This window comes from Gadus macrocephalus, chromosome 15 (assembly GCF_031168955.1).
Source record: "Gadus macrocephalus chromosome 15, ASM3116895v1".
Taxonomy (NCBI): Eukaryota; Metazoa; Chordata; class Actinopteri; order Gadiformes; family Gadidae; genus Gadus; species Gadus macrocephalus.
This window is the reverse complement of record NC_082396.1, coordinates 7,564,732-7,591,251: the sequence shown is the minus strand read 5'-3', so window position 1 is coordinate 7,591,251 and position 26,520 is coordinate 7,564,732. Positions and strand designations below refer to the sequence as shown.

The 26,520-nt window shown below is 46.4% G+C and overlaps 2 protein-coding genes and 1 long non-coding RNA gene across 4 annotated transcripts; 2 read left to right on the top strand and 1 right to left on the bottom strand.

Annotated features, from left to right (window-relative positions):
- Positions 1 to 1,424: 1,424 nt before the first annotated feature.
- On the top strand, positions 1,425 to 10,127 carry slc17a5 (solute carrier family 17 member 5). The gene is made up of 11 exons (XM_060073238.1): positions 1,425 to 1,621; positions 3,061 to 3,245; positions 4,118 to 4,351; positions 5,259 to 5,346; positions 5,714 to 5,800; positions 6,215 to 6,333; positions 6,656 to 6,817; positions 7,172 to 7,304; positions 7,655 to 7,802; positions 8,939 to 9,029; positions 9,106 to 10,127. Exons 1-11 carry the CDS (start codon positions 1,537 to 1,539, stop codon positions 9,241 to 9,243), a joined length of 1,470 nt encoding a protein of 489 aa, XP_059929221.1. The 5' UTR covers positions 1,425 to 1,536; the 3' UTR covers positions 9,244 to 10,127.
- A 9,331-nt stretch (positions 10,128 to 19,458) lies between these two features.
- LOC132473212 (elongation factor 1-alpha, somatic form) lies at positions 19,459 to 26,281 on the top strand. Of its 2 annotated transcripts, none has more exons than XM_060073239.1 (8): positions 19,459 to 19,560; positions 20,997 to 21,190; positions 21,368 to 21,547; positions 22,454 to 22,750; positions 23,716 to 23,866; positions 24,044 to 24,300; positions 24,915 to 25,149; positions 25,265 to 26,281. In XM_060073239.1, the coding sequence occupies exons 2-8, from the start codon at positions 21,047 to 21,049 to the stop codon at positions 25,387 to 25,389; spliced, it is 1,389 nt and encodes a 462-aa protein (XP_059929222.1). In that variant the 5' UTR covers positions 19,459 to 19,560; positions 20,997 to 21,046; the 3' UTR covers positions 25,390 to 26,281. The 2 variants fall into 2 exon arrangements, with proteins under 2 accessions (XP_059929222.1, XP_059929223.1); XM_060073240.1 differs by having other exon boundaries at positions 19,481 to 19,574.
- Positions 22,621 to 22,921, bottom strand: LOC132473216 (uncharacterized). Its single transcript, XR_009529278.1, has 2 exons — positions 22,887 to 22,921; positions 22,621 to 22,756 (listed from the first exon to the last, which is right to left on the bottom strand). It is a non-coding gene; the product is annotated as an uncharacterized LOC132473216 (long non-coding RNA).
- Positions 26,282 to 26,520: the final 239 nt, after the last annotated feature.

Sequence of the window (26,520 nt, the reverse complement as noted above, 5' to 3'; positions counted from 1 at the left end):
CACAACATACGACATATAAAACACAACATATTAAGAACAACATTTGCATACAACATTTACAGACAAAATGGCACAGTTTATTTTGTCAGTGTGCGTGCATACCTGTGTGTGTGTGTGTGTGTGTGTGTGTGTGTGTGTGTGTGTGTGTGTGTGTGTGTGTGTGTGTGTGTGTGTGTGTGTGTGTGTGTGTTTGTGTGTCTGTGGGTGTGTGTATGTAATTGTGATCTTCTGAAGATAACATAATTGTCCTTTATCATGTGATTGAACTGCAAGAGGGAGAGTGAGAGCGAGAGAGAGAGAGAGAGAGAGAGAGAGAGAGAGAGAGAGAGAGAGAGAGAGAGAGAGAGAGAGAGAGAGAGAGAGAGAGAGAGAGGGGTAAAGTTAGCTATACTCCCTGTGGTTCTATAAAGTACCTAATGGGTGTCTGGTGAACATGTCTATCTGTGCCCCCTGTGCTCTTAGTTCAGGGCAGCGGTTAATTTCTCACTAATCTCTGCGACCCCAGCTTAATCTGCTTCCACACGATCCGCTGTACCCGATCAATTTGCCGGTGATATTGATCGGCTATACAGAGTCTTCTCTATTCACACTAGAGTAGTTTCCTAACCAGTGATTATGAGTAGTTTCTATTAACACGAGTGACTAGGAGTAGTTTCTATTAACACCAGTGACTAGGAGTAGTTTCTATTAACACCAGTGACTAGGAGTAGTTTCTATTAACACGAGTGAATAGGAGTTGTTTGCGCTTCAGTTTTTATACAGGACGTCTAGGGGTTCATATGGATGACCCTGGGCCGTGACCCAGGGCCCTGACCCTAACCCCGACCCCGGGCCGTGACCCCGGGCAGTGACCCCGGGCCTCGACCCCGGAACCGGTATTAAGAACAGAGGCCATGTATAAGAACTCTGAATGAGAAACCTTTGAGAAGCTGACTATTATTAGAGCTTCAAAGGTGACATATTATATTACCATGTGTGTGATTAGCACTTAGAAGCCGTTTTATAAAGCTACGTCTACTGACATCACTAGTGGGCGTGTCCACCTAGATGTGTGCTGGATAGATCAGTCTACCAACCTACCCAGTGGACTGAACCAAACGTTGCTGATCTATCCAGCACAAATCTAGGTAGACACGCCCACTAGTGATGTCAGAAGACGCAGATTTTCAAAACGGCTTATAACTGTTAATCACACTCACACCTGGTGGTATAACTTGTCCCCTTTAAATAAGATATCACGGTATTCGTAAATCTCATTAAAAAAATCTAAATTATATACTTTTTTTTTTGTTGTTGTTATATTATTATTATTATTATTATTAACATCATTAATATAATCCTATTATTATTACAGCGGTATAACGCGTTATTCATGACGCGGCTCTCTGAACAAAACAGGATGCTACTTCCGGTCCGGTCACGTGCCATCTTGGTTTGTTGTCATTGTGCTGACTGGTCGATTGACAGCCACTCCGTCCCGCCAGCCTCCCGCCATGCCCCGCACAGCCTCTGCCTGACCGACAGACTGACCGAGCGATGTCCCGGGACGGGTCCGACAGCGAGGAGGAGGAGCGCGAGGCGCTGCTCCAGACCCGCGAGAGGGGCGCGAGGACCCCGCGAGGTGAGCGGAGCACGGAGCGGCTCTTCATATCGCTCTATCGATATGAACTGTATGATCATCACAATGTCGCTCCAGACAGCTGTGAACACGGAATAGTCCGTGTTTACTCGGCTCTTTCCACTTCTACCTCTACGATTATATCATTATGCATTCATAACCTGTGCACTTCCAATATGTAGCGGTGAGTTCAGGATTTAAACAGGAGATCTAAACATATACATACAAAAAAAGTGTATGTATATGAGAAGAGAAGCGTCATGCTCTGAACTCTGTACTGAGGTTGTTGAGGCGGTCACGGGATGCTGCAGGGAGTCAGGTAGGTATGATCTTCCCCACCTTAGAGTCCCCACTGCTCCGCTATCACGATACAGCTCCACTATCACGACACAGTTCCACTATCACAACACAGCACCACTATCACGATACAGCACAGCTCCACTATCATGATACAACTCAACTATCACGATTCAGCTCCACTATCACGTCACAGCTCCACCATCACGATACAGCTCAGCTATCACGACATAGCTCCACTACTACGATACAACACAGCTCCAATATTGCGATACAGCTCAGGCCTAAAAAAAAAAAAAGTTTGGTTCCTGTTGGTTGTCAGTTGAGGTCATGGGTAGGTAGGGAATTTATTTTATTTTTTTATTTTATTTTTTCCAGCGGCAGCGAATGATAGGTAGGTTGTTTTTATTTAAGAACGAGAAAATTCGCTCATCCTTGTACAGAATGAAGAGGTGCTGTACCAAAACGTGATTATAGTTTGCATAAAAAAAAAATATATATATATCTATATATATATATTTTTTAAAGCTCATAAAATAATTTGGGTCGCACATAAATTGACAGGGTCGGTCGGAAACCGGAACCAAACAAAACATTTTTTTAGGCCTCAGCTATCACGATTCAGCTCCACTATCACGGTACATAACCACTATCACGATACGACTCTACTATCACGATACAGCTCCACTATCATGATACAGCTCAGCTATCATGTGTGCTCACCTGAGAGAGAGGAACAGAGAGGAACAGAGAGGAACAGGACCATGTCTACCATTCCCCTGGTGTCTGACTGCGGGCCTCATGCTTTGGGTTCGGCTTGTGTTCAGGTTCTCCTTGCAGAACCGGTATGAGTATGAATCATGAGCTGTATCCATGTGGCAGGTTGTGATCCACAGTGGGGCGGGGGTGACCACACCCTGTCTGCTCTGTCACTCTATTAGGGCTAGCTCTAGCTTTAGGGCTAGCGCTTTAGGGCTATCTCTAGGATTAGGGCTAGAGCTGAGGTTAAGGTGAGCTCTAGATTTAGGGCTAGCTCTGTTGTTGGATGCTAGCTCTAGGGTCTAGCTTTAGGGCTATCTCTGGCTTTAGGGCTAGCTCTGGTGTGGGGTTTCAGAGGGTCATTGATAAGCCTCCTGCTCCCTCAGCGCCGGCGTGCTGCTCGGCGCGCTATGGCCTGGCGCTGGTCTCCTGCTATGGCTTCTTCGTGGTGTACTCCCTGCGGGTCAACCTCAGCGTGGCCATGGTGGACATGATCAACGCCACCGAGCCAGCCAATCACAGCGCCTCCGTTTGCCCGTCCAGCCAGACCGTGGCCGGACGCAACCACACGGTACGTCAGGAGGGGCATAGCTACCGTCATAGCAACCGTCATAACAACTACTGTCGAAACAACTACTGTCATAATTACCGTCATAACAACTACCATCATAACAACTACCGTCATAGCAACTACCATCATAACTACCATCATAACAACTACCGTCATAACAAATACCATCATAACTACCATCATAACAACTACCGTCATAACTACCATCATAACTACCGTCATAACAACTACCATCATAACTACCATCATAACAACTACCGTCATAACAACTACCGTTATAACAACTACCGTCTTAACAACTACCGTCCTAACAACTACCGTCATAACAACTATCGTTATACAACTACCGTCCTAACAACTACCGTCATAACAACTACCATTATAACAACTACCATCATAACTACCATAACAATTAAGTTACAACTACCGTCATAACAACTAACTTCATAACAACTATCGTTATACAACTACCGTCCTAACAACTACCGTCCTAACCACTACCATTATAACAACTACCATCATAACTACCATAACAATTAAGTTACAACTACCGTCATAACAACTATCGTTATACAACTACTGTCCTAACAACTACTGTCCTAAGAACTACCTTCATAACAACTACCGTCATAACTACCATCATAACAACTACCGTCATAACAACTACCGTCATAACAACTACCGTCCTAACAACTACCTTCATAACAACTACCGTCATAACTACCATCATAACAACTACCGTCATAACAAATACCATCATAACTACCATCATAACAACTACCGTCATAACTACTGTCATAACTACCGTAACAACTACCGTTGTAGCAATTACCGTCCTAACAACTCCCAACATAACTGTGCTTGCCCCTCAGGCCCGTGTGTACGACTGGGACTCGGAGACCCAGGGCTGGATCCTGGGCTCCTTCTTCTACGGGTACATCCTGACCCAGGTCCCCGGGGGGTACCTGGCCAGCCGCTACGGGGCCAAGTGGCTGATGGGGCTGGGCATCCTGAGCACCGTGATCTTCACCCTGCTGACCCCCCTCGCCGCCGACCTGGGCGCCGGCTACCTGATCGCCGTCCGCGTGCTGGAGGGCATCGGAGAGGTGGGGGCTGCTCAGTAATCAATAATATAGGACAACTGCGATATAGTACTGTGATATAGTACTGAGACACGCAGTAGTACTGTGATATAATACTGTGATATAGTACTGAGACATGCAGTAGTACTGTGATATAGTACTGAGACATGCATCATTACTGTGATATAGCACTGGGATATAGTACTGAGACATGCAGTAGTACTGTGATATAATACTGTGATATAGTACTGAAATACGCAGTAGTACTGTGATATAGTACTGAGACATGCAGTAGTACTGTGATATAGCACTGGGATATAGTACTGAGACATGCAGTAGTACTGTAATATAGCACTATCATAAAGTACTGAGATACGCAGTAGTACTGTGATATAGTAATGAGACATGCAGTAGTACTGTGATATATTAATGAGACATGCAGTAGTACTGTGATGTACTCATCACCCCAGTAATAAACTGTTTCAGCTGCTCCCGTCTGGTAGACGCTACCGCAGCTTCCGGTCTCGCACCACCAGACCAGGGACAGTTTCATCCCACAGGCCATAATGCATGCTTGATGAGAATACAGGAAACTCTGTCCTGTAGGTGAACATTGTCTAATTTGATCAATGACAGTATAATGTGGGGAGACGTAGTGGTGACTTATCAGTTGGACCCTTTGGACCTTGACCTCCCAAAGGGGGTCAAGGGTCAAAGGGAAAAGGCACAACTAATGGCAGTTACACAAACAGAATGTGAAAATAGAATCGTCCCATTAGAATAGCACTGAGACCTGCAGTAGTACTGTAGTATAGTACTGTGATACAGTACTGAGACATGCAGTAGTACTGTAGTATAGTACTGTGATACAGTGTGTGTGTGTGTGTGTGTGTGTGTGTGTGTGTGTGTGTGTGTGTGTGTGTGTGTGTAGGGGGTTACCTATCCTTCTATGTATGCCATGTGGGCCGCTTGGGCCCCCCCCCTTGAGAGGAGCAGACTGCTGACCATCTCCTTTACTGGTAACACACGCACACACACACACACACACACACACACACACACACACACACACACACACACACACACACACACACACACACACACACACACACACACACACACACACACACACACACACACGCGGTTCCTCTTGGTTCCTCTTGGTTCCTCATGTTTCTTCTTGGTTCCTCATGTTTCTTCATGGTTCTTCTTGGTTCCTCATGTTTCTTCATGGTTCTTCTTGGTTCCTCATGTTTCTTCTTGGTTCCTCATGTTTCTTCATGGTTCTTCTTGGTTCCTCATGTTTCTTCATGGTTCTTCATGGTTCCTCATGTTTCTTCATGGTTCTTCTTGGTTCCTCATGTTTCTTCTCGGTTCTGTTGGCAGGAGCTCAGCTGGGGACGGTCATCGCTCTCCCGCTGTCTGGAGAGATCTGCTACTACCTGGACTGGACCTGGATCTTCTACATCTTCGGTATGCCAAACACAGCATAGAACCACAGCATAGAACCACAGCAGATAACCACAGTAGAGAACCACAGTAGAGACCCACAGCATAGAACCACCGTAGAGACCCACAGCATAGAACCAAAGCATTGAACCACAGTATAGAACCACAGTATAGAACCACAGTAGAGAACCACAGTATAGAACCACAGTAGAGAACCACAGTATATAGAACCACAGTCGAGAACCGTGGGTCTAAGAGAGGAGGGCTGGAGCTAGGTCTGACCTCTGGCAGCGCGGTGGGTATGGTGGCTAACCCTGTGTGTGTGTGTGTGTGTGTGTGTGTGTGTGTGTGTGTGTGTGTGTGTGTGTGTGTGTGTGTGTGTGTGTGTGTGTGTGTGTGTGTGTGTGTGTGTGTGTGTGTGTGTGTGTGTGTGTGTAGGCATGGTGGGGTTGGTCTGGTTCGTCCTGTGGTCTCTGCTGGTCTTCAACAGTCCGGACCGCCACCCCAGGATCTCTGACAAAGAGAGGACCTACATCTGCAGCTCGCTGGAGAACGAGGTACGGCTCTCTCCCTCTCTCTCTCTCCCTCTCTCTCTCTCTCTCTCCCACCTGGTCCTGACGGTCTCTGGTCCTGACGGTCCTGACAGTCTCTGGTCCTGACGGCCTCTGCTCCTGACGGTCTCTGGTCCTGATGGTCCTGCTGGTCTCTGGTCCTGAAGGTCTCTGGTCCTGATGGTCCTGCTGGTCTCTGGTCCTGACGGTCTCTGGTCCTGACGGTCTCTGGTCCTGACGGTCTCTGGTCTTGACGGTCTCTGGTCCTGACGGTCTCTGGTCCTGCTGGTCTCTGGTCCTGATGGTCCTGATGGTCTCTGGTCCTCAGGTGTCCCGGGAGCTGGGTCCGGTCCCGTGGGGGTCCATCCTGACCTGCAGACCGCTCTGGGCCATCGTGGTCGCCCACTTCTCCTACAACTGGACCTTCTACACGCTGCTCACCCTGCTGCCCACCTACATGAAGAACGTTCTGGGCTTCAGCATCCAGCAGGTCAGCCCCCCTCCCCTGGTCCACCTGCCTTCCCCTGGTCCACCTGCCCTCCCTGGTCCACCTGCCCTCCCCTGGTCCACCTGGTCCACCTGCTCTCCCCTGGTCCACCTGCCCTCCCCTGGTCCACCTGCTCTCCCCTGGTCCACCTGCCCTCCCCTGGTCCACCTGCCCTCCCCTGGTCCACCTGCCCTCCCCTGGTCCACCTGCTCTCCCCTGGTCCACCTGCTCTCCCCTGGTCCACCTGGTCTACCTGGTCGGAGTTGAAGGACATGTGGGGTCATGGGGGGGTCATGTGACGGTCATTTGGGGGTCATGGGGGGGTCATGGAGTCATGTGGTGTCATGTGACCTGCAGAACGGCGTGCTCTCGGCGCTGCCCTACCTGGGCTCCGGGCTGCTGGCGGTGGGGGGGGGGCAGCTGGCCGACTACCTGAGGGACGCACGCCAGTACCGCACCGTGGTGGTCCGCAAGGCCTTCTCCCTCGTCGGTGAGACCACGCACCCTCACACTCACCCACCCACTCACCCTCACACCCACCCACTCATTCACTCAATCATCCACTCACGTAGCTGACCCTTGGCCTGTTATTATAACACCCATATGTCTGAACAATTATTAATACACTATTAATACAACTAATAATAATAATAGCATTATGATAATAGGATTATTATAGATATTATTAATAATTATAATATTCTTATGCATGTATGACTGGGTTCCCGATATATCGACATAATATATTAATATTATCAATAATATTATTCTGATCATCTCAATAACAACCTCCTCAATGCAGCATTAATAATCTAATAATTATATCATTATTAATAACAGGTATGGTGGGGCCGGCCGTGTTCCTGGTTGCCGCCGGCTACACAGGCTGTAACCCCCTTTTGGCCGTGGTCTTCCTCACCATCTCGTCCTCCCTGGGGGGGCTCTCAGCCTCGGGCTTCAACATCAACCACCTGGACATCGCCCCCTCGTAGGACACGCCCCCACAGCCTCTAACACACAGCCTCTAACACACAGCCTCTAACACACAGCCTCTAACACACAGCCTCCAACACACAGCCTCTAACACACAGCCTCTAACACACAGCCTCTAACACACAGCCTCTAACACACAGCCTCTAACACACAGCCTCTAGCCAGCACACAGCCTCTAACACACAGCCTCTAACACACAGCCTCTAACACACAGCCTCCAACACACAGCCTCTAACACACAGCCTCTAACACACAGCCTCTAACACACAGCCTCTAGCCAGCACACAGCCTCTAACACACAGCCTCTAACCCACAGTCTCTAACACACAGCCTCTAGCCAGCACACAGCCTCTAACACACAGCCTCTAACACACAGCCTCTAACCAGCACACAGCCTCTAACACACAGCCTCTAACACACAGCCTCTAACACACAGCCTCTAACACACAGCCTCTAGCCAGCATGTACGATACAGGAAATGAGGGCAGGGTAATGTCCTGTAACAAGTCCTCAACCCTTTCCCTGACCTAGATTTACATGCAGTAGTAGTACCAGTATGTGTACCAGTAGTAAAAGCAGTATGTGTACCAGTAGTACCAGTAGTAGTAGCAGTATACCAGTAGCAGTATGTCAACCAGTCGTAGTACCAGTATACCAGTAGCAGTACCAGTATACCAGTAGCAGTATGTGTACCAGTGGTACCAGGAGCAGTACCAGTATACCAGTAGCAGTATGTGCACCAGTAGTATCAGTAGCAGTACCAGTATACCAGTAGCAGTATGTATACCATTAGTAGCAGCAGTATATGTACCAGTAGCTGTAGAATTATGTGTACCAGTAGTAATAGCAGTCTGGGTACCAGTAGCACCAGTCGTACCAGTAGCTGTAGAGGTATGTGTACCAGTACTAGTACCAGTAGCAGTATGTGTACCAGTAGTAGTACCAGTATACCAGTAGCAGTATGTGTACCAGTAGAAGTACCAGTATACCAGTAGCAGTATGTGTACCAGTAGTAGTACCAGTATACCAGTAGCAGTGGTGTGTACCAGTAGTAGTACCAGTATACCAGTAGCAGTATGTGTACCAGTAGTAGTACCAGTATACCAGTAGCACTGGTGTGTTTCTCCTCAGGTACGCGGGCATCCTGCTGGGCATCACCAACACCTTCGCCACCATCCCAGGCATGGTGGGCCCCGTGGTCGCCCGGGCCCTCACCAAGAACGTAAGACACACACACACACACACACACACACACACACACACACACACACACACTCACGCCAGTGCTCTGGTTTCAGAACACCATGGAGGAGTGGCAGCTGGTGTTCTACATCTCCGCCGGCATCAATCTCCTGGGAGCCGCCTTCTACACTGTGTTTGGCCGAGGGACGGTCCAACCCTGGGCCGTCCCCAAGCCCCGCCCTCTGCAGGATTGACCAATGGCAGCCTGGGTTCCTGCGTGCTGCTTTACCACCGCTGGTGGCTCGGTGCTCAGGATTAGCCCAGGTGGCTTAGGAGTTAATTTAGTAACTAGTTAACTCAGCGAGGTGTAGCAGCGCTTTACACACTCGCATTTAAAGGGAACATTGCTAATCTTAAATCGAATCGTAGCCCAACAGATGTTATTTTAGAGCTCAAAGCTCATTGGGTATGACCCCGGCCAATGGGCTGGTCTCGATGTGAACCTCTAGCTGCTAATCGGCACTCGGAGGAGGACGCCTTACACAGAAGCCTTTTATTCTCTCTCTCTCTCTCTCTCTCTCTCTCTCGCTCTCTCTCTCTCTCAGTGGCACTTAGTGATTGGTTCTTCCCTCCCCGCTCTCTATGCAAATACACATGCCCATAATTTCCCTTTTGCAAAACCAAAGGCGGGCCAGCAGGGGGGGGGGCAACACTGTGACCACTGGGGCGGCAGCATTTTGACCACTGGGGGGGCCGCACTGTGGACCCTGAAGAAGAGTCCAAACTAGTCACTCGAGTCAATCCCTTCGAGATGTTCCGTACACCTGGGAGCCCGCCAACACGTAGTGCCCGGTAAAGGGCTTTTTATGGTTCCAAGTTCCCGCAACGCTTTGATCACGCAGACGCTTCGACGCAGTCGTGAACGTTTATGATTCTACGTCGGGTTTTAGTAAGCGGACCAATCACAGCCCTTGCTGCTGCGTCGCCTCAACGGAAGGTTACGTAAGGGGTCCGTAACCCCCTTACGTTGTGGGAACGTGGAACCATAAAAAGCCCTTAAGACCAGGCCCCTCTCTCTCTCTCTCTCTCTCTCTCTCTCTCTCTCTCTCTCTCTCTCTCTCTCTCTCTCTCTGTCGCTGTCTCGGAATTTTCAACAGTTAAAGGGACTCGAGCCTCGTTCAAATGAATGTGAGGCTAAATATTGTATACAGATGCTGCAGATATTGTATCGTAATGAATCTATTAAGATGTTTTTATTAATTACTTTAAATGTTTTTATAAATGACTTTTACCTGTTTTTATTAATTACTTAAAATGTTTTTATACATTTATTTTACCTGTTTTTATCAATTACTTTAATGCATGAACTCGATTTTCTGAGAGGGAAACGAAGAGGACCAAAATTCACCGCACACCGCTTGCGCATCTTTCTTTTCGTAGGATGGTATGGGTAAGTACCGCCTTTTTCGCCTCTGATTGGTTAGAAGGGTTCCCCTTTGGATCGTGTTTCGATTAGTCCTAGCTGTTTGGGGGAGTTAAGGTTTAGGGTTAAGGGTGAGGGTTAACCCTCACCCCAACCCTAACCAATCGGAGGAGAGCCCTTCCAACCAATCAGAGGCGAAAAAGGCGATACTTGCCCCTACCATCCTACGAGAAAAAGATTCGCAAGTGTGTTCATCAGGCCCGGTTCTACGGGGGTGCATAAGCATGCATTGCACCCCTAAAAAAAAATTTTGCACCCTCGTTTGAAAAAATAAATAAAACATTTTTTAAATAAATATGATACAAATAATAAAATACTTGCTCACAAAACAAATTGTAATGAAACTTGTGACAATTTCCATTAAATACCGTTGAGATATGAGCATCCAACATCACTCTGACCGCTCAGTGGTAATCTATTTTTGTTGCCGGAAGCAATTTCATTCGTTTATATGATTAAATAAACAAACAAATCACAATCTATTGTCAATTATTATTATTAACAGACAACAGTACATTTTACTAGTATAACCAGGGACGCGGGAAGTGGGGGTGCTTAGGGTGCTGCAGCACCCCCCCCCCCCCCTGGCGGCCTCTGGCTGTAACTGCAAGTTAGAAGGTCTTCTGAACAAATCAATACTTTTATTTTTTTTATCATACAACATGATTTTTCATTAAATTATTGACATCCACCCTTTTTATAATATTTATCATATTATCATTTCATTTTATTTAGAACATTGAGTAGGCTGACGTAGGCTATGACGCACAACGCAGAACTGTCATAGCTGAATATCAGACAACTCGTATCTCTGGATGAAAATGAAGGCTTTCTTTTATTGTCACTTTCCTTTTAAACCTTTAGAAATAACCTCCTGAATCCTTGTTATAACGCTGTGTATAATCCCGGACCGCAACAGCTTTTCGGCATGTTGTTAGTGTGTGAAATTCAGCACAGTATCAGCCGAGTTGACTCTAATTTTCACATTGTTTACTTGCTGACGATTGTGAATAACAGTGGCTAGTTGGCAGAACTCTTTTTACACACCAGCAGAGTGTTTTTTAGAGCGGAGCCCTGAATGTGACGTCACCCGTCGTCTCGTCTCTGTAAACAATGGATGTTGCGCAGCATTTATTATGACGTCATTATATAGACTCTCTCTCAGCACCCCCCCCCCCCCCCCCCTTGGACTGACTTTCCGCGTCCCTGGTGTTACCCCCTATGTTTTATTCGATACATTTCGACAGTGTTACCCCTTATGGGTTTTTCATGACGACAGATAAAAAACGACAGTTTTTTTTACGTTTCATTTGATAAAAACGAGTGTTACCCCTTGTGTTTTTTTCCCATGATGACTGATGAAAAACAACAGTGTTACCCCTTATATTCTATTTGACAAAGACAACAGTGTAACCCCTTGTGTTTTTTCATGACGACCAATAAAAAAACAACAGTGTTACCCCTTATGTTTTTATTCATGACGACTAATAAAAAACAAGTGTTACCCCTTATGTTTTTTTTCATGACGACCAATAAAAAAAACAACAGTGTTACCCCTTATGTTTTTATTCATGACGACCAACAAAAAACAACAGTGTCACCCCTCATGTTTCATTTGATAAAAACGACAGTGTTACCCCCTATGTTTTAATTGATAAATATCGACAGTGTTACCCCTTGTGTTTTTTTTCATGAAGACCAAAGAAAAACAACAGTGTCACCCCCTATGTTTTATTTGATAAATATCAACAGTGTTACCCCTTATATTTATTTCATTTTTTTTGCGGGGATCCGAACGTGAGCTGTTTAGAGTGTTAACCTCTGAACTTAACAATGCACCATCAAGAAAACGGATAACGTCATCACAAAGGTTATTCTTGACTTTAAAATTCGCATGAAATAGAGATATGAGTCTTCCAACAGATGACATCAACCAGACTTAAACCCCGGTCGCCAGGGGGTTAGGCAGAGTAAACCCCACTGCACCACTGAGGCGATAACAATACACAATAATCAATCGTCAACAAAGAGGATATGCATGACATTAAAATGTATGTGTATATTTCTATTATTTCCCTTATGTTTTTTTTCATGACGACCAATAAAAAACGACAGTGTTACCCCTTATAAAATATTTGACAAAGACAACAGTGTTAGCCTTAGTTTTTTTTCATGACGACCAATAAAAAACCAAATTGTTACCCCTTATGTTTTTTTTCATTTCGACCAATAAAAAACAACAGTGTTACCCCTTATGTTTTTTTTCATGACGACCAATAAAAAACAACAGTGTTACCCCTTATGTTTTTTTTCATGATGACCAATAAAAAACAACAGTGTTACCCCTTATGTTGTTTTTCATGACGACCAATAAAAAACAACATTGTTACCCCTTATGTTTTTTTTCATGACGACCAACAAAAAACTACAGTGTTACCCCTTATGTTTTTTTTCATGACGACCAATTATAAAACAACAGTGTTACCCCTTATGTTTTCTTTCATGACGACCAATAAAAAACAGCAGTCTTACCCCTTATGTTTTTTTTCATGACGACCAATAAAAAAAGGAACAGTGTTACCCCTTATAAAATATTTGACAAAGACAACAGTGTTAGCCTTAGTTTTTTTTCATGACGACCAATAAAAAACCAAATTGTTACCCCTTATGTTTTTTTTCATGACGACCAATAAAAAACAACAGTGTTACCCCTTATGTTTTTTTCCATGTTGACCAATAAAAAACAACAGTGGTACCCCTGTCGACGTTTTTGCAGGGATCTGAACATGAGCTGTTTAGAGTGATAACCTCCGAACTTAACAATGCACCATCAAGACAGCGGTTAAAGACATCATAAAGGTTATACTTGACTTTATAATTCGCATGAAATAGAGATTAGAGTCTACCAACAGAGGTCATCAACCGGACTTGAATCCCGGTCTCCAGGGGGTTAGGCAGAGTGCACTCCACTGCACCACTGAGGCGATGACAATACACTTCAATCTACTCATCAATAAAGAGGATATACATGACATTAAAATGTATGTATGTATTTCTATTATTTCCCTTATGTTTTTTTTCATGACGACCAATAAAAAACAACAGTGTTACCCCTTATGTTTTTTTTCATGACGACCAATAAAAAACAACAGTGTTACCCCTTATGTTTTTTTTCATGATGACCAATAAAAAACAACAGTGTTACCCCTTATGTGGTTTTTCATGACGACCAATAAAAAACAACATTGTTACCCCTTATGTTTTTTTTCATGACGACCAACAAAAAACTACAGTGTTACCCCTTATGTTTTTTTTCATGACGACCAATAAAAAACAACAGTGTTACCCCTTATGTTTTTTTTCATGACGACCAATTATAAAACAACAGTGTTACCCCTTATGTTTTCTTTCATGATGACCAATAAAAAACAGCAGTCTTACCCCTTATGTTTTTTTTCATGACGACCAATAAAAACGACAGTGTTACCCCCTATGTTTTATTTGATCAATATCGACAGTGTTACCCCTTATGTTTATTTCAAGAAGGCCGATAAAAAACGACAGTAACCTCTCATGTTTTTTCCATGTTGACCAATAAAAAACAACAGTACCCCTGTCGACGTTTTTGCAGGGATCTGAACATGAGCTGTTTAGAGTGATAACCTCCGAACTTAACAATGCACCATCAAGACACCGGTTAAAGACATCATAAAGGTTATACTTGACTTTATAATTCGCATGAAATAGAGATTAGAGTCTTCCAACAGAGGTCATCAACCGGACTTGAACCCCGGTCACCAGGGGGTTAGGCAGAGTGCACTCCACTGCACCACTGAGGCGATGACAATACACTCCATTCAATCATCAATAAAGAGGATATACATGACGTTAAAATGTATGTATGTATTTCTATTATTTCCCTTATGGTTTTTTTCATGACGACCAATAAAAAACGACAGTGTTACCCCTCATGTTTTTTTTCATGACGACCAATAAAAGACAACAGTGTTACCCCTTAATTTCTTTTTTTCATGACGACCAATAAAAAACAACAGTGTTACCCCTTATGTTTATTTCATGACGGCCGATAAAAACGACAGTTACCCCTCATGTTTTTTCCATGTTGACCAATAAAAAACAACAGTGGTACCCCAGTCGACGTTTTTGCGGGGATACAAACCTGAGCTGTTTAGAGAAATAACCTCAGAACTTATCAATGCACCATCAAGACACTGAATAAAGACAACACAATGGTTATACTTGACTTTATAATTCGCATGAAATAGAGATATGATATCAACTGGACTTGAACCCCGGTCTCCAGGGGGTTAGCTCACAGCTCCCTCCACTTCCCACTGAGAATTGTATTTTAAATATGTCTGTGGTTATATATGACATATATATGTGACATATATATGTGGTTAATAGACATGATAGCATTACGTTTAAAATGAAAGATATTGTGTTTTCCACAGAAATTGAGCCGTGGTCTCCAGTGGGTTAGCAGAGTGCACTCCACTGCACCACTGAGGCGATGACAATCCACATTAATCAATCATCAATAAAGAGGATATACATGACATTAAAATGTATGTATGTATTTCTATTATTTCCCTTATGTTTTTTTTCATGACGACCAATAAAAAACAACAGTGTTACCCCTTATGTTTTTTTTCATGACGACCAATAAAAAACAACAGTGTTACCCCTTATGTTTTTTTTCATGATGACCAATAAAAAACAACAGTGTTACCCCTTATGTGGTTTTTCATGACGACCAATAAAAAACAACATTGTTACCCCTTATGTTTTTTTTCATGACGACCAACAAAAAACTACAGTGTTACCCCTTATGTTTTTTTTCATGACGACCAATAAAAACGACAGTGTTACCCCTTATGTTTTTTTTCATGACGACCAATAAAAAACAACAGTGTTACCCCTTATGTTTTCTTTCATGACCACCAATAAAAAACAGCAGTCTTACCCCTTATGTTTTTTTTCATGACGACCAATAAAAACGACAGTGTTACCCCTTATGTTTTTTTTCATGACGACCAATAAAAAACAACAGTGTTACCCCTTATGTTTTCTTTCATGACCACCAATAAAAAACAGCAGTCTTACCCCTTATGTTTTTTTTCATGACGACCAATAAAAACGACAGTGTTACCCCTTATGTTTTTTTTCATGACGACCAATAAAAAACAACAGTGTTACCCCTTATGTTTTTTTTCGTGACGACCAATTATAAAACAACAGTGTTACCCCTTATGTTTTTTTTTTTTTCATGACGACCAATAAAAAACAACAGTGTTACCCCTTAATTTCTTTTTTTCATGACGACCAATAAAAAACAACAGTGTTACCCCTTATGTTTTTTTTCATGACGACCAAAGAAAAACAACAGTGTTACCCCCTATGTTTTATTTGATAAATATCAACAGTGTTACCCCTTATGTTTATTTCATGACGGCCGATAAAAAACGACAGTTACCCCTCATGTTTTTTCCATGTTGACCAATAAAAAACAACAGTGGTACCCCAGTCGACGTTTTTGCGGGGATACAAACCTGAGCTGTTTAGAGAGTTAACCTCCGAACTTATCAATGCACCATCAAGACACTGAATAAAGACAACACAATGGTTATACTTGACATTATAATTCGCATGAAATAGAGATAAGATATCAACTGGACTTGAACCCCGGTCTCCAGGGGGTTAGCTCACAGCTCCCTCCACTTCCCACTGAGAATTGTATTTTAAATATGTCTGTGGTTATATATGACATATATATGTGACATATATATGTGGTTAATAGACATGATAGCATTACGTTTAAAATGAAAGATATTGTGTTTTCCACAGAAATTGAGCCGTGGTCTCCAGTGGGTTAGCAGAGTGCACTCCACTGCACCACTGAGTCGATGACAATCCACAATAATCAATCATCAATAAAGAGGATATACATGACATTAAAATGTATGTGTGTATTTCTATTATTTACCTTGTGTTTTTTTTCATGACGACCAATAAAAAACGACAGTGTTACCCCTTATGTTTTTTTTCATGACGACCAAAGAAAAATGACAGTGTCACCCCTCATGTTTCATTTGATAAAAACGACAGTGTTACCCCCTATGTTTTAATTGATAAATATCGACAGTGTTACTCCTTATGTTTTTTTCATGACAACCGATAAAAAAAACGACAGTGTTACCCCTTATGTTTCATTTGATAAAAACGAGTGTTACCCCTCATATTTAATTTGATTAAAACGACAGTGTTACCCCTTATGTTTTTTTTCATGACGACCAATAAAAAACAACAGTGTTACCCAGGGACGCGGGAAGTGGGGGTGCTTAGGGTGCTGCAGCGGCCCCTGGCTGTAACTGCAAGTGAGAAAGTTTTCTGAACAAATCAATACTTTTTTTTATTTTTTGTATAACTTCATCATACAACATGATTTTTCATTAAATTATTGACATCCACCCTTTTTATGATATTTATCATATTATCGGTACTATGCTGATTTTACATAAGCATGTTGGTGTTCAACATCTGTTGTAGTGAACATTCTAAAACTGGTGTAAAATGTTGCTGCCATATTAATAGACACGTTGAATGTTATCGTTTTGATTCTGGAATCCCGCACGTAAACTGGTTGGCAAAAAAAGAGCAAAGACGGGCGGTTCACTTGACGGAGAAACCGTCACTTTCCTCATATCAGACAACTCGTAACTCTCGAGGAAAATGAAGGCTTTCTATTATTGTCACTTTCCTTTGTAAACCTTTAGAAATAACCTCCTGAATCCTTGTTATAACGCTGTGTATAATCCCGGACCGCAACAGCTTGTCGGCATGCTGTTAGTGTGTGAAATTCAGCACAGTATCAGTCGAGTTTACTCTAATTTCCACATTGTTTACTTGCTAACGTTTGTGAATAACAGTGGCTAGTTGGCAGAACTCTTTTTGCACACCAGTAGAGTGTTTATCAGAGCGGATCCCTGAATGTGACGTCACCCGTCATCTCGTCTCTGTAAACAATGGATGTTGCGCAGAATTTATTATGACGTCATTATATAGATTCTCTCTCAGCACCCCCCCCCTCGGACTGACTTCCCGCGTCCCTGAGTATAACTGTTATAAAGCAATATCACACTCGAGGTCGCAATGTTGTCGCTCTATATCAGCGCTGCTGTGATTGGCCGCATCGTGTGTCATGCCGGCGTCGTGTGCAAAAGGCACTCACCCAGATAGTAGGCCTATTCTATGGTGCGCACGGTAGTGACGTTGAACTTCTTCGGCAGCAACAGTTATATAGAGTGGCGAAGTCACGCCCCTTCCGGTAGGGCTCATGGGACCTATGAGATCGAAAAATATGAATGGGTGTCAATGGAGAGAAAATAATTATTTTCTGGTCCCAGTCTTTATATGCCCTGGATTACACATATGTTGTTTGTGGATTTAAATGATAATTTTTCATGCAAAGAAAACTAAAAATGTTCGTGAAGAAGTTAGATTATTTTAGGTTTTATGTGAGGCCGCTTTGTGAACTACAGCTCTTCGCTGCTCTCAACGCATATGATATACGTCACCACACCCGCCCTTGGAACTCGGCACTGAGATGGCGATCTCTCTGCCCCACTTCAGCGCTTTTTCCAAGGGGAGGATAAAAGCATCGAAAGAGGTGAAAACCACGGGGCACGTGCAGAATTTCAGTGATGCCGATGGGAAGATTGTCGGTCTTCTCCACGCCAGTCGCAGGGAGCGTGACGTCACATACGAGCCGTGTAGTCTTTCTCGTTGTGTTTTCTCTACAGCCTTTATCTGAACAATTGCACAATAAACGGTCGAACTCTTTGCATGAAAAATTATCCTTTAAATCCACAAACAACATATGTGTAATCCAGGGCATATAAAGACCGGGACCAGAAAATAATTATTTTCTCTCCATTGACACCCATTCATATTTTTCGATCTCATAGGTCCCATGAGCCCTACCGGAAGGGGCGTGACTTCGCCACTCTATATCCGTTGGATATCCAATGCATGTATTAAATGTATTATGTTCTTAAAAACCCATATTTCTTTTTATTGTATTTATTTACAATCGTGTTAACTTTAATATTTAATATTAATATTATACTGATTACTTTTTGTTCAAAGTCTGAAAGTTTTCTTTCCTTGTTCAGCTAAAATCTGTTTTATTTTTAAGTGGCAATGTACAATTATTTGTTATGTCAAATATCCTGCCACAATTTATAAAAAATAAACGTTAATTTTGAATTGCAGTCACATGTTTTTTTTTTAGTGTAGAATTCTGTTCTTTTAAACACCTCACACATCACACATATCAAAAACCTATCTCATATTCAAAGCTATCTAAGATATCAATAAGCTAATGTTGCAGCTGAAATGTTCTCCACATCACAAGGCATGATATGATACCATCTTTTAAGCACAGTAATTGTTTGTTGTCCCAACATGTCAGTAGAACTACGCAGAAGTGCTTGTCTATGGTAGGAAAGGCCTGTGTGTAAAAAAGCGTCTAAACTGAAGCTGGGTAGCTGGTTTTAGTATAGTACTGGTGCACCCCCTGTAATCTCAGATGCACCCCAAGGCATTCTGTTCTGGAACCGGGCCTGACACTTTGTTTACATTAATTTTAATTTGCATATCAGGAGAATAAGGGAGTTGATTCATCAAGCGTTAATGTTTAAAGTTCGCACAACATTTTCCTTATCGTTTAGTTACTGAACAAGAGACGCGTTCTGAGATCTGTTTTGTATTCTATTGTTCTCTTAATAAACCAAATGATGTCTCAAAAACTCCCGTGTCCCGTTATCATGAACTTATTATGAGGCTAGTGTCATAAAGCGCCTACAACGGGGCATCCTGTCGGTCCGCGGGGCGCCTGTCAGCTGGCCTACTGGATCCACCCTACGGGACCTGATCCGGAGTGATCTGGAACAGGTCCTCACCTGCACCCGCCGCGCGCCCTGCGCGTGATGCTGGAGACGCGTCGCGGCCGCGCGCACATTACGCAACCGGCGGGCGAACGGATCAGCGCTAGGACGACCGACAGGTAAACACTCTGATGTTACAAAGAGGACCGCAGTCATTATTTTGGATTAATTACTAAGCTGTCAAATCAAAAAATATCTTTCTTTAAGGATTTGAATCGAGTACTTTATAGTCCGCTGCGTCACGAGTGGACCTCTATTAAAGAACGCATTACGCGTCTGAGTGGAGATGATAATATGGCGCCGAAAGCTGAGCCCGTCCGTCAACTCAGCTTTAGCCCCGTTCACCGAGACGGTCCGACGGCGTCTGGACTGCCTGGTCCCGGAGCCGTCGGGTCCCGGTCGGTCTTCATCAACAGGCTCGTGTTGCCGGTGGATGGAGTTACAAACAGCCTCCGCCGGCCGCGCTTTGCATGAAGCCAGAGACATTTGTTTACCTGCGTCTCTAAACTCCTAATCATCAGCTCAGACTGTGGGGGTTAGTGAGTTTGACTCGGTAGGTCTGGATCAGACGCGGGGGGGTTAGTGAGTCTGACCCGTTTGGTCTGGATCAGACGGGTCTGTTTCCTCCATAATGAGGAGTACGGGTCAGCTGTCCCATTGGCCCAGGAGACACTGCATGTCTGCCCCGTCTGGCCCCGTGTCCGATCAGAGGACAGGCTTGCTGAAGTTAGGGTTAGTTGCTGAAGCTAGGGTTAGGTGCTGAAGCTAGAGTTAGGTGCTGAAGCTAGAGTTAGGTGCTGAAAATAGGGTCAGGTGATGTAGCTGGTGTTAGGGTCAGGTCCAGGGTTAGGTGATGTAGCTCGTGTTAGGGTCAGGTCCAGGGTTAGGTGATGTAGCTCGTGTTAGGGTCAGGTCCAGGGTTAGGTGATGTAGTCAGGGTCAGGTCCAGGGTGAGGTGAAGTAGCTGGTGTTGGGGTCAAGCGGTTAAACACGTGGACTCCCGCTGGCACCGTTGGCATGGCTGTAATCAGCCAGAGGCTGATCTGATGTTGAGGCTGATCCACGGGGAGGTTACCATAGCGCGTGACGCGTCGCTGCAGGGAGTCTGGCCCGGTCGTCATGACGCTGGTCTCTTGAGGGGGGAGACAGCAGCAGGCTCACTCCTGCTCTGGTGGTGTGTTGTTGAGGTCTGGGTTCTGTGTGGTTCTTTAGGGGTCAGGGGTCATCTTGCTAACCCCTAGCTGCTCATTAATAAGAATGATGAAGCAGGCTGGGTCCTACAGGTCTGTTGAGGACAGAGGTCATCTTTAAACTGTCGACATTGCGTGCTGTTTCTGGGTTAGATGATGTTGAACGCTCCCTATCTTCAGCCATTGTGGATTTGGACGAGGCCCTGTCACATGGTTTTGTTGACCAATGGCAGGCGGCGATGTATTGGGGGCGTGTGGGGTGGGGTCTGCCTCGCTGGGGGAGGAGCCTGCCTCGCTGGGGGAGGAGCCTGCACAGCGCTGCCATTGGCTAGCGGACCCCTCATTGTATCTGTGTTCCTCGGCAGGCCAACGTTCAGCTCAGAGGTCAGAGGTCAGAGGTCAGAGGTCTGCGGCCATGGGGAAGGAGAAGCAGCACATCAACATCGTGGTGATCGGTCACGTGGACTCCGGGAAGTCCACCACCACCGGCCACCTGATCTACAAGTGTGGCGGCATCGACAAGAGGACCATTGAGAAGTTTGAGAAGGAGGCTGCCGAGGTCAGTCGCCATGGAGACCGTGGACACCCCTTAGCCCCCCGTCTCCTCCTAAAGCTCTGTGTCTGCTTCTACTGTTGAAGATGACTATTCATTTTGGTTGACTGTTAGTTAACTCATGATGCAAAGGTGTCCCTGTTGGAGGTGTGTGATTGGTCGACCGTGCCCTCTGACCTCCAGATGGGGAAGGGCTCCTTTAAGTACGCCTGGGTGCTGGACAAGCTGAAGGCGGAGCGGGAGCGCGGAATCACCATCGACATCTCCCTGTGGAAGTTTGAGACGGGGCGCTACTACGTCACCATCATCGACGCCCCCGGACACCGCGACTTCATCAAGAACATGATCACCGGCACCTCCCAGGTGACCCCACCTCTACACCAGCTCTACTAACACACCACCTCTATACCACCAACACACCCTCTCTACACCACCTCTACACCACCTCCACACCGCCAACACCCCATCTTTACACCACCACGCCACTAAGTCAACTGATTATTTATAGACTTGTAGTTATTAAGGTATTCATGAATATTTGCCGTTAAGACCTAGTGGCCCACAGCAAACATCAACCCCATCGTGATGTTGGTTGGTTTATGCTCGCTATTTTTTGAATACTAATTAGATCACTTTTGAAGAATACGTCTCAACCTTAAAATAAGTAAAGCCTTAAGTTTTACTTCCCATACAATACAAGAGACATAATACATTTATAAAATCCAATCTACTTTCCACCACACGCTAATGCCAGAGCTAAAGCTAGCATGAGCTAGTATGAGCTAGCATGGGGAGCTGCAGCCACTAACATTCCTTGTTGCTAGGCGGACTGCGCCGTGCTGAGAGTTGGCATGGGGAGCTACAGCGGCTAATGCTATGTGTCTCTAGGTGGACTGCGCCAGGCTGAGAGTTAGCATGGGAAGCTACAGCGGCTAACGTTATGTGTCGCTATGCGGACTGCGAAGGGCTGAGAGCTAGCATTGGTGAGCTACAGCCGCTAACATTCTGTGTCGCTAGGCGGATTGCGCAGTGCTGAGCTAGCATGGGGAGCTACAGCCGCTAACACTCTGTGTCGTAGGCGTACTGCGCAGTGCTGAGAGCTAGCATGGGGAGCTACAGAGGCTAATGCTCCGTGTGGATAGGCGGACTGCGCAGTGCTGAGAGCTAGCATAGGGAGCTACAGAGGCTAATGCTCTGTGTGGCTAGGCAGACTGCGCAGTGCTGAGAGCTAGCATGGGGAGCTACAGCGCTAATGCTCCGTGTGGCTAGGCGGACTGCGCCGTGCTGATCGTGGCGGCCGGGGTCGGGGAGTTCGAGGCGGGGATCTCAAAGAACGGGCAGACCCGGGAGCACGCGCTGCTGGCCTACACCCTGGGCGTCAAGCAGCTCATCGTGGGCGTCAACAAGATGGACTCCACAGAGCCGCCCTACAGCCAGAGGAGGTATGAGGAGATCGTCAAGGAGGTGAGCACCTACATCAAGAAGATCGGCTACAACCCCGACGCCGTGCCCTTCGTCCCGATCTCCGGCTGGAACGGGGACAACATGCTGGAGGCCAGCCCCAACGTGAGCCTTCACACTCAGTACCGGCCAATCACACGCTTTCACGCTCGTTACCGACCAATCACACACCTTCACGCTCAGTTCTGGCCAATCACACGCCTTCACGGACAGTACACACCAACCACACGCTTTCACTGACCAATCACACGCCTTCACGCTCAGTACCGACCAATCACACACTAGGGGTGGGAAAATTAATCGATTCTTCGATGCATCAAGAATTCTTTCTAGAAGAATTCCATCTCGATGCAGATAAATTAATAATCTGAATTTGCCTGCTGCAACATACTGTTCGCCAGAGAGGGAGTCATTTTTTAATTATTTCATTTGTCTTTATTGTGTATTGGCTAATCTGATTTGTCTTGACATGATTGCAATTCAGCCAAACTCACAGCTAGACACAAGAACTCCTTTAATTGACTAAGAGCAGCTTTTTCTGTAACGACGATATAAAAAAAAAAAAAAGTATGTTTTACATACTTCAATATTGCCCTACAATGCAAGCTGCATTGATTATTGCATTGTTCATAATAAGTCATATTTGTGACAAAAGCTTTTTCTCTAATAAAGGGTGAGGGGGGGATGGGAGTTGGGGGGGGGGGGGGGGAATGCAGAGTCCAGGTGAACTCCTGAGCCAAGTGAGTCTTGAGTCTTTAACCCGCTCAGACACCGTTGGCTGGGAGGGAACACTGAGGGACTGGAGTGGGCAGCAGCCGTAGTGGGGCAGAAGGTGGGGCTGTAGTGGGGCAGAAGGTGGGGCTGTAGTGGGGCAGAAGGTGGGGCTGTAGTGGGGCAGAAGGTGGGGCTCTAGTGGGGCAGAAGGTGGGGCTGGAGTGGGGCAGGAGGTGGGGCAGAAGGTGGGGCTGTAGTGGGGCAGAAGGTGGGGCTGTAGTGGGGCAGAAGGTGGAGCTGTAGTGGGGCTGCAGGTGTAGTTGGAGCAGCAGGTGAGTCTTGCGGCGTCCCTGCAGATGACGTGGTTCAAGGGGTGGAAGATTGTCCGTAAGGAGGGCTCCGCCTCAGGGACCACCCTGCTGGAGGCGCTGGACTCCATCCAGAGCCCCAGCCGGCCCACCGACAAGGCCCTGCGGCTGCCGCTGCAGGACGTCTACAAGATCGGAGGTGAGGACCCCAGGGGGATTCAAACCGGCACACTGTACCGTGTGTTGCTCAGGGGCTCCGTCGCCTTTGTCTTTTAGAGATCCCACACACGTGGGGTTGACGTAATACCAGGCGTCCCCACTAGGCGGCAGCATCCCTTCCCCGGTGACGTGGTGATGTCACTTCCTTGTCTCGTAGGGATCGGCACGGTGCCGGTGGGCCGGGTGGAGACGGGCGTGCTGAAGCCGGGCATGGTGGTGACCTTCGCCCCGGTCAACGTGACCACGGAGGTGAAGAGCGTGGAGATGCACCACGAGGCCCTGTCCGAGGCGCTGCCCGGGGACAACGTGGGCTTCAACATCAAGAACGTCTCCGTCAAGGACATCCGCCGCGGGAACGTGGCGGGGGACAGCAAGAACGACCCGCCGCAGGAGGCCGCCCTCTTCACCGCGCAGGTTAGCCTAGCTAACAGCTAGCCTAGCTACCAGCTGTTCCTCAGGTATGTGCTAGCCTAGCCTAGCCACCAGCTGTTCCTCAGGTACTTGCTAACAGCTAGCCTAGCCGCCAGCTGTTCCTCAGGTACCGCGTAACAGCTCGCATAGCTACAAGCTGTTTCTCAGGTACATGCTAGCAGCAATCTATCTACAATCTGTTCCTCAGGTAGGTGTTTACAGCTAGCCTAGCCGCCAGCTGTTCCTCAGGTATCTGCTAACAGCTAGCCTAAATAACAGCTGTTCCCCAGATAGGTGCTTAACAGCTAGTCCATCTACAAGCTGTTCCTCAGGTACCTGCTAGCAACAAGCTGTTCCTCAGGTACCTGCTAGCAACTAGCTACAAGCTGTTCCTCTGGTAAGCGTAAGGTACCAGGTAGATGTTACAACCAGCTGGTTCTCCAGGTAAATATCAGAGCATGGCTTGTTTAGAACATATATATAATAATATATTATAGGGTAATGGTTCAAATGCAGGTTATGTTAGCTATCACTGGTTCCTGCTCCAGTGGTCGAGTGGGGTCTGGGCCAGTGGTTCCTGCTCCACTGGTTCAGTGGTTTCTGCTCCGTGCCTCCAGGTGATCATCCTGAACCACCCGGGGCAGATCAGCGCGGGCTACGCCCCGGTGCTGGACTGCCACACCGCGCACATCGCCTGCAAGTTCAGCGAGCTCAAGGAGAAGATCGACCGCCGCTCGGGGAAGAAGCTGGAGGACAACCCCAAGGCCCTGAAGTCCGGGGACGCCGCCATCGTGGACATGATCCCCGGGAAGCCCATGTGTGTGGAGAGCTTCTCCCAGTACCCCCCACTGGGTGAGTGGCCTCTCCCAATACCCCCGGCTGGTTGAGTGGCCTCTCCCAGTACCCCCCGCTGGGGGAGCGGTTCTTCTGTGACAGTGTTTGGTTCCTGACGGTGGTTGTGTTGCAGGGCGCTTCGCGGTGCGCGACATGCGGCAGACGGTGGCGGTGGGCGTGATCAAGGCAGTGGAGAAGAAGAGCAGCAGCACTGGGAAGGTCACCAAGTCTGCCCAGAAGGCCCAGAAGAACAAGTGACCGGAGTGACCCCCGGGCCCGGGTCCACTGGGGCACGACCTCTGCCTCCACCACCCCCATCCTATCCTACACCAACCCATCCTCCACCCTACACCACCCTTATCTCAACCCTCCTGACCGCCAGCCCATCCTCCGTCACCTCAACTCCCACCTCCTCTTCCCTAACCTTCGCAACCCGACCCCAACCAACAAGTCAACCTCTCGCTTCCCCCACCCAACCACTCCTCCACCCATCCCCTCCCCACCATGGGCTGCTTCAACTCCACCCTCAGACTGCTTAATGATGCAGCGCAAAAGCACCAGGAGCAAAGAACTCAATCTTCCCCCCTCAAAGCCCTCCAACCCCCCCAGGACTCTCCAACACCACCCCAGGACCCTCCAACCCCAAAGGACCCCCCCTCCCCAAACATCCCCCAGGACCCTCCAACCTCCAGTCGGTGTGTGGTTAGACCATCGTAGCCTCCCTTGTTCTAGCTCCTTGATGGACATTATACGACCTTATGTTTTAGCTCCTTGACGGTTGACAATCTGTAGACTTCCGCGTCGCATCGCCACTCTAATGTTAGCAAGATGCTACCAACTCCGTTGGCAAGATGTTGCTAACGGTGCTAGCTCTCGCTGTAGCGCCTCATGCCGTCTAAGTTATATTTATGTAGTTTGTTTGAATTTGCCGGGAATTCCTGGTATCTAGATACCTATCAGAACATCAAGCTTTAAATCTTACGTGTTAATGATAAAAAAAAAAAAAAGGTCCTGAAGGAGTACTAATAAATGGTTGGTTCACTAAGGTCAATCAATTGTAAGCTTGATGTACTGAAAGTTAATTAGCATAAGCTAACGCACCTTATCTAGACAGCACAAGCCACTGGGCAAATAAAGATGTTACAACCAATCCTGTGCCTCTTACTTTGACCCGACAGGACATACAGTCTGTAAGGTGGAGCAGATTGAAACTCGCTCAAACGACCCTCTTCACACACTAACCCCAACCTCATCTCTCTCAATGAGTCTCCTTCTCATGTTACAGGCTGGTGGACATGATCAATGGGCTGGTGTCCCAACTGCCTTGGGTTACTCTACTAGAAACTCAGTCAAACTGAAGATACCACTGAGGTGATCCAGACGCTGCAA

Excerpts from the sequence above, each read along its gene's own strand:
- slc17a5 (XM_060073238.1), top strand. The coding sequence starts at position 1,537 with ATGTCCCGGGACGGGTCCGACAGCGAGGAGGAGGAGCGCGAGGCGCTG. Across the intron at positions 1,622-3,060 it reads GGGCGCGAGGACCCCGCGAG|CGCCGGCGTGCTGCTCGGCG; the intron begins GTGAGCGGAGCA and ends CTGCTCCCTCAG. Across the intron at positions 5,801-6,214 it reads CTGGATCTTCTACATCTTCG|GCATGGTGGGGTTGGTCTGG; the intron begins GTATGCCAAACA and ends GTGTGTGTGTAG.
- LOC132473212 (XM_060073239.1), top strand. The coding sequence starts at position 21,047 with ATGGGGAAGGAGAAGCAGCACATCAACATCGTGGTGATCGGTCACGTG. Across the intron at positions 21,548-22,453 it reads TGATCACCGGCACCTCCCAG|GCGGACTGCGCCGTGCTGAT; the intron begins GTGACCCCACCT and ends CCGTGTGGCTAG. Across the intron at positions 22,751-23,715 it reads TGCTGGAGGCCAGCCCCAAC|ATGACGTGGTTCAAGGGGTG; the intron begins GTGAGCCTTCAC and ends GCGTCCCTGCAG.